Source organism: Typopeltis vanoorti, chromosome 22 (genome assembly GCF_054136105.1).
Source record: "Typopeltis vanoorti isolate ZY-2024b chromosome 22, IOZ_Tvanoo_1.0, whole genome shotgun sequence".
Classification (NCBI taxonomy): domain Eukaryota; kingdom Metazoa; phylum Arthropoda; class Arachnida; order Uropygi; family Thelyphonidae; genus Typopeltis; species Typopeltis vanoorti.
In genome coordinates, this window is record NC_143570.1 from 63,947,196 (window position 1) to 63,961,628 (window position 14,433).

The window sequence follows — 14,433 nt, forward strand, 5'->3', positions numbered from 1 at the left end:
ACACATTCCTGGATGCTGAAAATGTCAAGTTCTTTCCTAATATCCTCATTTTTAATATGATATTGCCATTGATGCCACCTGTTCATGCCCCTAATCTTTCTCAGGACTCTCATATCTGTGGTCTCCGGTCTTTGGTCAAGTATTTTACTTCTGACCTAGCTCTCAGATCCATAAGTTAAAATTCACTTGAATACTATCTTGTATACAGCTGCTTTAGTGTTTTGGATAATTTCTCTCTTATTCCATATAAATTTATTCAGTTAACTTTTTACCATACCAGCTTTGTTGATTCTGTTGTCTATTTCCATATTTAATTTACCATCTTTGCTAAAAATCATGCCTAAGTAGCTGAAATGTTTTACTTGTCCTATAGGTTCTCCATTCACAATGCAGTTGATATTTCAATGTTTCTGCCTATTTTCATTGTCTTTGTCTTTTTATTGCTGACCTTCATACCATATCTGTTACATCGGTTATTCACTTTAGTCAGGGAATCTTGGAGACTTGTAGCAGATTTATTTAGAAGTGTAACATCATCTGCATAAAGAAAAGAGCTGAGATTAACACTTTCAATTTTGATATCAGGTTTAATACCACTTTCCTTCATAATGTGATCCATGTAGATCAGGGGGTTGGGAACTGGCGGCTCTGGAGCCTCGTGCGGCTCTTGGCTGAACAAAGTGAGGCTCTTTTATACTGAATAGAAAGATACATAATTAATACAAACAACTAATATTGTTTTTTGATATGGCCTGTTCGTGTCGCTAGATACTATGCATATGACGTGTGTTACGCATGAAATTTTATGACATGAACAACTGACAACTATGTTGCAGTTGAAATACCACTAAATGTTAACCCTGCCTAAGGTAACTAGCGCCATTGCGAAAATTTGAACTAATCGATCATCTGTCCTGTCAAACACCACGGTTTTTAGATACACACGGATTTTAACTGTGAAAATAAATATTCTGTTAGTTAACTTATTTATTGTGGTACTAAACTGGTGTTTAATTTAGTGTCAAGTAATGTTATGCACAAATAGTTTTTATTATGTTGAATTTGTGTTTTTACTTGCAGGTAAATTTGTGATAATAATAACCCTCCTAATATGAGTTCAAGAAAAAGAAAAATAATCGAAGAAAACAGAGGATTCAAAAAAATGTGGATAGAGAAATTTGCATTTATAGAAGTAAATGGAAATCTGCAATGTTTAATTTGCCATCTACGATTTCAAAATAACAAATCAAGTAATGTCGAACAACATTTTCGAGGAAAACATTTAGTTTCAGTAAAAAATATCCTGAGGGTGATAATAGAAAAAAAGCTATTGAAGAATTACAAAAGAAAACATTGTTTCAGCAAAGATATTTATCAACTTGGATGAAATCTTTGTCGAATACTACTGCAGCAAGTAGTAGTAGTAGTAGTAGTACTACTACTGCAGCAAGTTTTTTGTTATCCCTTGAAATAGCAAAAGTGGGAAAACCTTTTATCGATGGTGAATTTCTATAAAATTGCATGTATAATGTCTCTGAAATTCTATTTAAGGATATGAAAAATAAGGATGAGATACGTAAAAAAATTAAAGATTTACCTCTTTCAGCTAAAGCTGTCAAGGAAGAACGGATTGTAACAATTTCTGCAGAAGTTTCAATTATGCAAATTATGGATATTAATTCTGCCGATTTTATATCTATTGCGGTTGATGAATCAAATGATATTTCTGATATGGCACAATGCTGTGTGATGGTTAAATATATCATATCTTCCGGTATTCGAGAAGAACTTCTTGATCTGCTTGAAGGACACACTACAGGTCAAGATATTTCAGAAAACCTTCTAACAAGTTTGCAGAATAAAAATATAAATATTGATAATTATAGTATGCATTGCGACCGATGGTGCACTTTCTATGATTGCGAAATATAAGAGGTTTGTTAAATTATTCTCCACTCATATTCCACTTCATTACAATTTGCATCAAGAAGCTTTAGTTGCAAGTTCTTTGGGATTATTATCACAACTAAAAAGAGTGATGGATGTTGTTGTTGTGCCAATGGTCAATTTCATCCGATTCAGGACTGGAGTAAGGTGTTGTACCACCTTACCCCAGTCCTGAAGATACTTTCAGGCACAAACTTTGTTTGCTCACACTTGGATAAAGGATTAAACTAAATTTATTATAGTATGATGGATGATCTCCCTCACAGTTTACACATTTAGATTTCTTGGCAGAACAAAATTGGTTGTGATGCTCTTTACTACCACATCATGCGCAGGTGACATGTCTGCATTTCTGGCATTTGAAGCATCTTAGTGGATTAAGGATGTTCATTCAAACAGGAGAATTGAGATACCATCTTTAATAAATGTTAGAGGTTTAGGAGTAAAGGGTCAAAGCAGTATAACTGAGAGGAGACCTCCACATAGCCTTTAAAGGAATATAGAGAACTGATCAGGGCTTCTGACCTAATGTCCAATCCTCACCTTCTCATGATGCACCCTGTTAGATATCTACCTAGATACTGAATGAACGAGGATGAACTGGCAATTCGGGATTTAGCCAACCAAATTTTATTCTTATTGGCTTAAACCAAAATACAAAATGATGGTACAATGTGACAAAATTCCATGCAGACTGCAGCGTTACCTAGTTAAACAAGGCCCCAATTGTTTACGACTGGGAACCAGGACAAACAGCAAAAAGTCAGCTACTGGAACAAATGACAACACACACCCCAGCTCAACATCACCAGAGTTAAAGATAGATACTATCAACATAAGAAGCCTGAATGGCAAAGAAATGGAGCTAGCCATAGTATTCAATACTAAATATGAGGCTAATCTTCTTGAATGGCAGGCAGTCTCAAATAGAGTGATGTGGGCTGATATCAGAATGGGGAACTGGACAATGAGACTTATTTATGCCTATAGTCTCACAGAAGGTTCCACTAAGATAGAAGTGGAGGAATTTTTTGAGGATTTAGAGAAAGCAACTGATACAATGAAAAAAGAAAAGCTGGTCCTTGTTGGGGATCTAAATAGCAGAGTAGGAAATGATTGTCAGACATACAAAAATATTTTGGGAAAATTTGGAGAAAAGATCAAAGCTAATATTGGATATGAGGAGGGAGCGAGCAAAAGACTTCATGGTTTTAATAGGTACGAATGATTTGACAGAGGACAAAGAGCATGTCAGAATGGATATCAGGAGGCTGCTTAGAAGGATAAAAGAGAATAGAGTGACAGGAAGGGTAGTCAGCATGTTGCCTAGGTATGATTGTGGTGAGATGAGGTGGAGAGCAAGGATTATGAATGATATGCTGCCTGAGTTGTGTGAGGAGATGGGAGTACAGTATGTTAATGTGTGGAATGAGTTTGAAGGATGAAGTGAACTGTATGGGAGCGATAGACTGCATTTGAGTGGTTATGGTGTGAGACATTTGGAGAGACTGCTGCTGGAAGGTAGAGAGAGTGAATCAGATCAAGCGGGAATTAATGTGGAAGAGCAGGAGAGTAAGACAGGAGAGATTAAAGAGTTGGTTATGAATGGGGAAGTGAATGGATATAAGTATAGAAAATGAGAGAATGGGTGTGCAAGGGGAGCAGGGAAATGGGGAGGCTCAGGATGGAACAGGGGTACACAGCGTGAGAAGGGTGGATACTCCAAGAGGAGATGAGAGCATGTGTAGACAAGAAAGGAATGGGATGACCTGGGATCAAGAGGAAACAGTTGGAATTGAAAAGGGTTCTAAAATGAATGAATATGCAGAAAAGGAAATGGCCCCAGTCGAGCATGGAGAGATCACATCGAGTGAGTGGTATCAGTGGAACTAGCTGTAGATCCAAAAATGAGCTGTTGTGTTTGTATACAAATGCTAGAAGTATAAGAAACAAGGCAGATGAAATGGTTGCAAGGATTATGAATTGCATCTGTTCACCCAAAGATTGTCGGAATAAGTGAGACATAGTTGGAATAGGACAACATCCTGACAGGAATAGAGATGAAACAGTATGATGAGTTTCATGAGGATAGAAGGGGTAAAAAGGGAGGGGAAGTGCAATTGATGATAGAGAAAGAGTTATGTCCATACAAAATGGAGATGCAAGAGGGAAATAGTGCCAGTGGTTTTGAGGCAGTATAGTGTGAGATAGAACAGGGGTTTCTAATCACAGTATGCTCAATATATTTACCACTGGGTTCTGTATTAAATGAAACAGAACTCAATAATCTCATTATGCAACTGCTTCAGTCCATACTTCTAATGGGCGACTTTGATGGACATAACACTGTGTTGTAGCACCAACACGAATAGATGAAGTCATATCATTGAGTGAATGCTCAACAGCCATGAATCTCTCTCTCTTTATTAATAACAGAGCAAATGCCGTTTTCCACATGACTACCTGCTCTTATTCAACCATTGATCTTAAAATCTGTTCCCTTCCTTTTTTTTTTTCCACTGCTTACATGGGATATTGATAAAAACATATATGGAAGCAATCGATCGTTTTCCTCTTATCAGCACTATGTCTTCACAGGAACCATGTCCTTCTTCATAGGTGCCAATGTGGAAAATGGATCAAGCAGCCACAACAGCATTTCCAAAAACATTACCTCGATTTCCACTCCATCCAAAGCCTTGGTGAAATCGAGAGTTCCAAGCAGTCAAAAATGATCAAGATATAGCATGGGATGTATTCTGTAGATATCCTACCCCAACAAACTTAATAGCATTTAAATATTCTCAACCCAAAGCACAATATATGAGATGTCAGTACCAAAAACAATCCTGGATTAAATTTACATCATTGATTAATCAAACAACCAGGGAAAAAACTGTCTGAAATAAAATCCAGAAGATAAAAAGGTAGCTATAGAACACACTGGTTGTCTACTTTGGAACATAATGGATGTATTGTTATTGATTCCAAGGCTATTTCAGACACTTTGATAGAAAACTTTGCCAATCTTAGCAACATTTTCCTGTCCTCCTGATTTTTAATTTTGAAAGAACAACAAGAGAAATAGTGGCTAAGTTTAAGCTTTGTACCAAGGGGATTGATCTGTACAGTCAGCTATTTGTTAAGGAAGAACTAAAAAGCACACTTTTCCTCTATCTCCCTTGTACATTTGGCGCTGATGACTTTCAGTATGAGATAAAACACCTCCTCTCATCTTCTATGGATTTCCTTCTCTTACTATACAACAGAATATTTACAGAGGATGCATTTCCAGACTCCTGGTATAGTCAATTGTTATTCCTCTCCCAAAACCATCCAAGGATTCAGCATAGACACAATTGTCATCCCATTGCTCTGACCAACCGTCTTTGTAAGGTCTTGGAAAAAAATAGTAATCGCAAGCTTTTGTGGTACTTCGTAAGCAATTAACTTCTTTCCAACATGCAACATAGCAAAACCATCCAAGTATTCAGCACAAACACAATTATCATCCCATTGCTCTGACCAACCGTCTTTGTAAGGTCTTGGAAAAAAATAGTAATCACAAGGCTTTTGTGGTACTTAGTAAGCAACAAACTTCTTTCCAACACACAATGTGGTTTTTGTAGAAGCCAATCAACCTTGGACCATTTGGTCCATTTAGAAACATGTATAAGAGATGCTTTCCTTAAAAGAAACATGTGGTTTTAATGTTCATCAGAATGGAAAAAGCCTATGACACAGCTTAGAGATATGGCATATTAAAATACCTGTTTATTCTTGGTCTGAGAACATTCCATCCTGTTTTTATTAAGAACACTCTATCCAGCTGTGCATTCCAATCCAAGTGGGTAGCACATTATTTCCACCATATCTTTAAGAAGTGTGACCTTCTTTGCTATTAAAGTGAACTTGATAACTAAATAGCATCCTTCCACAATAAGCAATTGCCTTTATGTCGATGATTTCTCAATTTACTATTACTCCTGCAATGTGAGGGTCATTGAAAGACAACTTCAACAAGCATTCAATCGTGTCTCATCATTAGCTCTTTGTCATGGGTTCAGGTTACCTGCTGAAAATGCTTTCTCCACTCCAATCCTGATTTAAGAATGTGACAAACTATTATCCATGTATTTCTAGAGTCCAAGTTTCTGGGACTCGTCTTTGATAGAAAGCTAACTTTCTTTACACACATTTGTCATCCTTGGAATAAGTGCAAAAAAAAAGCATCAAAAAACCTCTGCACTCTATCCTCTACAGAATAGGATGCAGATTGCTGTTCCTTGCCCCACATTTATTATGCACTGGTACTTTCAAAACTTGATTATGGTTCCCAGGTTTACTGTTCTGCAAGGGAGAGAGCACACTCCAGTGGTTGGACCCCTTCCGTCATCAAACTATCTGATTAGCTACCAGGGTTTTTTGCACATTGCCTTTTTAAACCCTTATGTTGAATCAAATGACCTCACTCTATCACTTTGATGAAAACATTTGTATTTTTATTATGCCCTAAAAGTAAAATTCCTACTGATCATCTTACTGGGAGTTCCTCTATGACACATGTCAGACTACCATCCACTTTAAGAAGGCTATTGTTTGGATGAGTGTTGACAACATTACCCGCACCAAACGAATCATCATTCCTTCATGGCTTGCACCTCATTCTGCAACCTCTCACTATGTCAACTACAGAAGTATCATAGACCTTCATCTGTCAACCTGCAATTGTTCAATGTAGACAGAGCATCCCATGCTGATTTCTTACCTATCTATATTGATGATTCAAGATCAGTGACCTCTGTTGACTCTGCTGCTGTTTTTCTTAACATTACAATCTCCAACTAGTTTCCACACAGTGACAATAACTACACAGCAGAGTTGCATGCTATTCAGCTTGCACTTGAGCATATCAAAGAAACTCCTACCAAAAGTGTGTAATTTATAAAGATTCTTGAAATTCTTTACAGGCTATTTCCTCTATGGTGTATCATCAACATCCAGTTGCTTGGTGAAGTGCTTCGACTTGTACAGAATAAAGACCCTTAATTTTGATGTTGGATTCCCAGTTTCATTAAAATTAAGGGAAATCACATCACAGATATAGCTGCTAGATCAACTCATACTTTCTCAAGATACTGTTTGGTAGTCACACACACACACATGCACACACACACACACACACACACACACGCACACACACACACACACACACACATGCACGCACGCACGCAGGTTTTAAAATCTATAAAATAAAGACTGTGTGGGAAATGGAACATTTTTCTTACCATTAGTCAAATTCTAGTGGAGCCCTTCACATGAGAGAGAAACAATATTTTTACTTTACTTAAATTAAGGGGATATTAAATCCCACATAGTTTTAAAACCGAATAAGAAACTCAAAGATTGGAATCAGAGAGTTTCTTGCCGAATATAGTAAACTATAAAGTATCGGCGAACACTTAGCGTGAGCTAATGCAAGTGACCCTAGTACGTAGTACAATACCGGACGACTCATTGCAAAGGTGGGGAAAGTTCAGATCGCTATTCTTAGGTATTTTCCATAATGTAAAAACACATTTCCTAGGAAATGCATGCTGTTATTACATTATGGAGGGAGGTCACTACCCAGACCGGTTTCAGCCTTTTTTGAGGCTTCATCAGTGAGTAGCTAGACCTAAACTAGCTAGACATAATTTAAGTAATGTTTTCATTGCCGAAAGGAAGCTTATTAGCTCTTTATACTTAAGTAATATTTTTACTTATCTGGCCAAGCCTTATACATTCAGCTATCAGACTGAGACAGATTGCATGATATTTTTAAATTTTTACAAAACATTAATTTATTCAAAGATTTGATTATAGCTTTGTTGAGAGGTAGATAGCACGTCGTAGATACTGCATCTAAACTTTATACATACATTTTGTTTACTCATTTATCTTCTTACAACTATGTACATATATTTTATATTAGTCACTAATCTATCTCCTTGTAACTATTTATTTATTTACTGATCAACACTCTGTGTACTGCTATAACCTATGTCCTGGTGCAGTAGGATCATTGCTGTGTTTTTAACATAAAGTCCCAAATCAATCACTCAATCAGTCCAACAGTCACAAACACACTCTATTCTTCCAATGGCTCACCACCTGAATTCATTAGTTAAATGATGTCTTGCAGTCATGTTGAAGAATTTTGCGATCTAGATACAAAACTGAAAACTACTCCTAACCACTGTTTTTATGATATAACTCATATGCATGTACCACTGACAGCACTGCTCATTTGTATAGCATAACTAGACTCAGTATTATTTTTTTACATAATGTGCCTGACTTTCATATGTTTTTCTGACAATAATATATTGGATTAAGGTTTTGCCCATTAGATGGTAGCAGTGTTCTGCAAACTCTCCTTTCTAGATCCTAATTGAAATTGTTGATAGTCTTGGACAAACTATCTGTGATTGACTAACATGGGAGATTCACTGCCCACCAGTCTTTAAAAGTTATTTAGAGCTAAACAGCCAGGTCTACCTCTCTGGGGAGTAAAAGCTGATATTATTATTATTATTATTATTATTATTATTATTATTATTACTACTGTCTAAATTGCACGTGTTCTAATGGCTAATTTGTCTGTATGCATGATAAAAAATCTTGGTTTCTAAGAGAAAAAAAAAGCTTGCTACCTCCATATGAAATCAGCCAACTCACTTTCAGTTGAAAAAGCCCATATAAAGATTCCATCCATCATGAAAAGAATTATCCTAGCTACTGGATGCCTATTTAGCAGGATTCAATTGTAACTCACATGCTGTTGTTTTTTTATTCAATTTTTTTTATTGTTCTGAATTTAGCTTACTGCATAACCTTGCATATCCACTTCACCAACATCTGTGGCCTAAACTCCAACCTTAATAGTGTACACTACATCCTCAGTCTACCAAACCCTACCTACTCTTTCTGGCAGAAAGTCAAATCTCACCTCCCTCCAGCACTATTTATCTCAACCTTCCAAACTACACACTCTTTAACTTCTTTTGACCCAAGGACGGCATCTACACATACATCCGCTCTGACATATATATCTTGCCAGAGAGCACCCAACCTAGAATCTGCCAACTTTGACCTTCTTTGGTTGAAAATATCCCTTCCCCACTCAGTCAAATTCATTTGCTTTCTCTATTGCTCCCCCAATGTAACCAACCACTCTGAGCTCTTTAATTTCCTCTCCTTAAAAATTGATTTTCTTCAGTCCCATTTTCCCAACAGTGAAATTGTCCTCCTAGGAGATTTTAATGTCCACAACACCAGCTGGCTTTCCTCCTCCAGTTGTACAAATCTTACAGGCAGAGATGCTGAAGCATTTACCATCATTAACAATGTTACATAACTTGTTCAGATGCCAGCCAGAATACTAGATACACTGAACCACTCCCCAAACATCCTAGATCTCTTCCTCACCAATGACCCTTCCAAATACACAGTGAATGTAGTGGTCATCCCCCCCCCCCCCCTAGGTAATGTCTAGTGCTCATCTTCTCCCACATGCAACAACACTTACACAGCCACTCCCATACAAGAGTAGTTTGGCATTATAACATGGCCAAATGGGACAGCCTTCCCAACTTCTATGCCACATTCTCATGGTTGGACTATTGTTTCTGGCCTTCCAACCCAAACATATGCACTGAACTTATCACCAAAGTAATTCTCACCAGCATGGAAACATACATTCCCCACACTGCTCTGAACTGCCATTCTTTAACCAAACTCTGGTTCTCCAAAAGATGTGCCAAGGCTGTACAAATGAAAAACCAAACATACCGTAACTGGCTCAAATCAAAAACTCCATTCTCCTTTTGCAGCTTATACTGAAGCCTGAAATGATACAAAAAAAAAATGAATGCTTCGAAAACAGAGTTTGAAAGAGCAAAAAGCAGGAAACTAGCAGGCTGTCCAAATGGCAATCGAACCTTTTGTTCTCTCGCCAAAGAAATTGGGTCGTAAATTCTGCCCAACACTATTCCTATCATACTCAGATGTCTCTATTGCATCATCATCATCCACAGAAAAAGCCAATCTTCTGTCTTCACACTTTGCTTCCAATGCATGCATAACTGACAATGGTAAATGTCCCCCAACCATTCCAGATGCCCAACATACAATGCTCCATATATCCTTTTGTCAGAAAGAGATCAGAAAAATACTGTCCAAATTAGACACAAAGAAAAGTCTCCTGGCCCTGATGACATTCCTCCAATTGTCCTGAAAGTTTGTCCTATCCTGTGTCGTCACTACATACTTTCTTACTCCACTGGTATCTATCTCACAGCCTGGAAATTGGCCTATAATCAACCCATTCCGAAGAACTGCGACAAGTCACTGCCGTCCAGCTACTGCTCTATCTCGCTTACCAAAGTCCTGTCTAAAGTAATGGAAAAAATCATCACTTCCCAACTTCTACACTACTTTGAAGGCACACACCTAATAAACAACTGCCAGTATGGATTCAATCACTGCTGATCAACAAGAGATCTGCTCTCATATGTCACCCATCTCTAGACAAATGCCATGGAGAAGTTTGATAATTCTCAAGTGTTGCACTTGATATATCCAAAGCTTTTGACTGTGTCTGGCACAAAGGCTTACTAAGCAAACTACCATCATTTGGTCTCTCTCAGGACTTCTGTAATTGAATTGCCAGCTTTTTGTCTGGATGCACACTGTGTGTGATGGTAGATGGTTCCTTATCCTCTCACCATGCAACTAATTCCAGGGTTCCACAAGATTCTGTCCTTTCACCAACCCTCTTCCTGCTATATCAATGACCTACTTCACTTGACCTCCAACCCAATACACAGTTTTGCAGATGACAGCACATTGCATTACTCCTTTTCATTTGATAAACTTTACTCCACACTAGGGGTGCCTCGTGCATAGGCACTGCAGAACTGCAGTACCCCCAATTTTTAAATAATAAAAATCCATCTTGTAGCACTTAGGAGAGCAAAGGACACTAGCAGTACTGTATTTACCACAGTGTCATATTGCTACGTGCGCAAGCATATGCACATCATAGTGAGATGCAAGCCATTAGTGTAATGTGGCACTGTCTGTCGCACAGTTTCACTGTTATTTATATGCAGTTTGCACCAGTAGTAGAGTGTTCGTAGTGCTTATCGTGTTTACTCCATCTTTTTAAATATTTGGACATTACCATTAAAGACATAACGTTTGTTATAGTTTTTATTTTAGAACATTATTGGGTTTATTGACAATTATGATCTCAGAAATGCAACCTCAAGAAATAAGTTCTGTGACAGTAGTGACTGTAAGTGAACTAAAAAAAAACTTAAATTTTCACAGTTGACTCTCGCTGAGAAAGTTTCTATTAAAATAAGAGGCTGTTCTCTACCTGATATTTGGATATCTCAGCCAGGAATAAGCAATGATAATAAGTTATTATTATCAACACCCGACCTCCATGGAGTCAGAGACTCATCGTGGGATCAAGTATCATAAGTACATCATAAGTACGTTAGAAGTTTTAATACACAGTGGTATAAAGAGAAAAGTTGGCTATGTGGTTGGGAAGTGAAAAATACACTATTTTAAAACTGCTATTTGGCAATAAGAAATTCAAAGCACTTTGAGAATCCTTCAAAGATGCTCACTGCTGAATCAAAGGAAGTATGTGACTGCATATGTGTTGATGTGGAGGAAAGGTATTCTTTCACTAAACATTTAGTAGCCGCTAAATTATTTAACAAGGATAAATTAGCTAATTTTAAGAATAAATTACCTACAGAAGAAATAAAATTGACCACTGAAGCATATCCCATGATCAACAAAGAAAAACTTGAAACTGAACTTCGAGTATTCTACACTAGACCCGACATGAATGATTATTGTAAATTAATTGACTTGTTAATTAATTAACTTTTAAGTAATTTTGAATTATACCAAACTGTATAATTTTATCGATAATAAACAATGTTTTTTCATGTTTAATTTTTTTTTTAATTTTTACCATAATTTTGATATTTTATCCAAACACATGTATATATTTTGAAAGTTGCAGCACCCCAACGATTTCAAGCCACGAGCCATCACTGCTCTACACAACTCACCTCAACCTACAGAACATCAACACCACTGCCCTCAATTCCGATCTCTGAGCAATACTCCAATGGGGTTCAGATAACCTCATCAATTTCAGTGCTAATAAAACCCAGTTCTGTCTTATTTCTCATTAAAAAAATTTTTTTTTCTAAGTATTCTTTTTGACAATACCCAAATTTCCAGACAATTTGAGATTTCTCTTCTTGGAATTACCCTAGCATCAAACCTCTCCTGTCATAAACATATCACAACCAATGCATCCTCACCTTCAAAAGACTAGGGATTTCTCTTTTGAATATTTTGAATACTGCAGCTATTGAATACTGCTCTCACATATTGGGAGAGAGGGTTAAAAGCTCCATCAAAATGCTTGACTCAAGACAGAGGAGAGCAATTAGACTTATTAATGATCCATCTCTTACTGACTCACTCCCCTCACTTTCACACAGACATTTAGTTTCCACAATGTGTATATTCTGCAAATATTTCCATGGGAAATGCTCATCTGAAATCATATCAATAATTCCCACGTTTAGCACTAAGCTTGTTGGAACACATGCAGCTGCTGTTCAATATCTCTTCACAGTGCACCTTGAAACAAACAGAACAAGTTTCTTTTCCTCTTCCTTCATCCCTGCAACTGTTGTATTGTGAAACAGTCTTCCCACTGTTGTGTTTCACAAGGAATACAATATACAGTTTTTCAAATCAAATGTAAACAAGTTCCTCCTTTCCTAACCCACTACCCATATACAGTACTAATGTACTATATGTTGCTCAACCAACCTCTTGTGTATGGGCATAAGAGGTTGGTTGAGCAACATATAGTACATTAGATATAGTACAGAGAAGAGTAATAACAGAACTCTGATGTTTATGATACAAAATATTTGTAAACAATAAATAATAATTATATCACTGTGGCATATGTTTTATATAAATATGGAAGTGTTCCACAGGTGGTGTGTGTGTGTGTGTGTGTGTGCGCGTGCACGTGTTTAAACTTTAACTTTCTCTATGCCCTAGATGCAATTGCATGTAATTTTATTTAGTCAATCCAAACTAGCTCATGTTCCTTTTAGTATGCTAGGAATGATAATTAATTAGTAAATGACTGCAGTAACCATCCTATTTAAGAAAAACTTCAATTTATTTTTCATGCTTGATATTTTCATTTAGAATTGTATTAAAGATAATTTGTAACTATTAATTCACCAGCTCTTATCTGTACTGATGAAATGGGCATGAAAAATGGCAACATTACAAATTCTCAGATAACAGCAACAAGTCTTAAAGATGAACGTGGGAATCCACATCAGTCAAGATTGAAAACTATTGCAACAGATTTTGGGTATGGAGGATGGGTATCTGGAAAACTAGATCGGAATCAATATATTCAGGTAGCACATTCCTACTTTTTTTAAAAATCGTGATTTAATATTGTTCCATGATAATTAATAAAAAAAAATACAACAGCAATTTTTACTTTACCTGTACTTCTGTGGTGCATTTGCTTCATTTATAATTTTTGCTCTTAAATGGTAACAGCATTTACTGTTTTATTATTATTATTATTATTCAGAGAGACCTCCAGGGAGGCCACATACTACACACACCAGCTATCATACTTATTCTTGAATTCATTCACACTGCTTGCACTCACAACTTTTTCTCTTAGAGGGTAGTGTGTGATTGGAATGGATAGCCTTTGGATGTTGATCCAAAGGCTATCCATTCCAATCACACACCACCCTCTCAGAGAAAAAGCTAGCCCTCACACCCTTCTAGGCAGCCTTCATTCTTAACTTCCAAGGATGCCCTCTTGTCCTTTCCCCACTCTCCATAAATTGAAAAATTCCATCAATTGAAATCCTGTATGAGCCTTTCAGAAGTTTGTATGTCTCAATCATATCACCCCTCTTTTTCCTGTTTGCTAGTGTCTGCAGTCTACAAATTCTCAATCTGTCTTCATAATCAGTATTCCACAATCCTGATATCATTAATAACACTCTCTTTTGTTCTCTCTCCAATATATCAGAATCACAACAGAAACTAGGAGACCAGACCTCTGCACAATAGTCCAAGTGAGGTCTTATCAACGCCTTGTAAAGAGGCAAAATAACATCCTTATCTTTACATGTGAACATTTATTTCAGCATTGCAATTATCTTTTGAGTTGTATTTGCAATCTTTGCTACATAGCCCCTGAACTTCAACTTCCTATCTATTATCATTCCAAGATCCCTAGCCTCATCTGTTTCTTCTAGCATAATCCCACCAATATAATACGATATTGGATATCTAATCATGCTGAAGTGAATGACTTTACATTTACTGACATTGAACTACACCCAT

The 14,433-nt window shown here is 36.9% G+C and overlaps 1 protein-coding gene across 4 annotated transcripts in view; it reads left to right on the plus strand.

The window, feature by feature from the left end:
• LOC150094462 (hemocytin-like) overlaps positions 1–14,433 on the plus strand; it is a 2,636,009-nt gene that overhangs the window by 1,480,010 nt on the left and 1,141,566 nt on the right. For all 4 annotated transcript variants that reach the window (XM_090412206.1, XM_090412207.1, XM_090412208.1 and 1 more), the window contains one exon: positions 13,297–13,478. In XM_090412206.1, the coding sequence (XP_090268332.1) occupies positions 13,297–13,478 (182 nt within the window). The remainder of the gene's footprint in view (positions 1–13,296; positions 13,479–14,433) is intronic.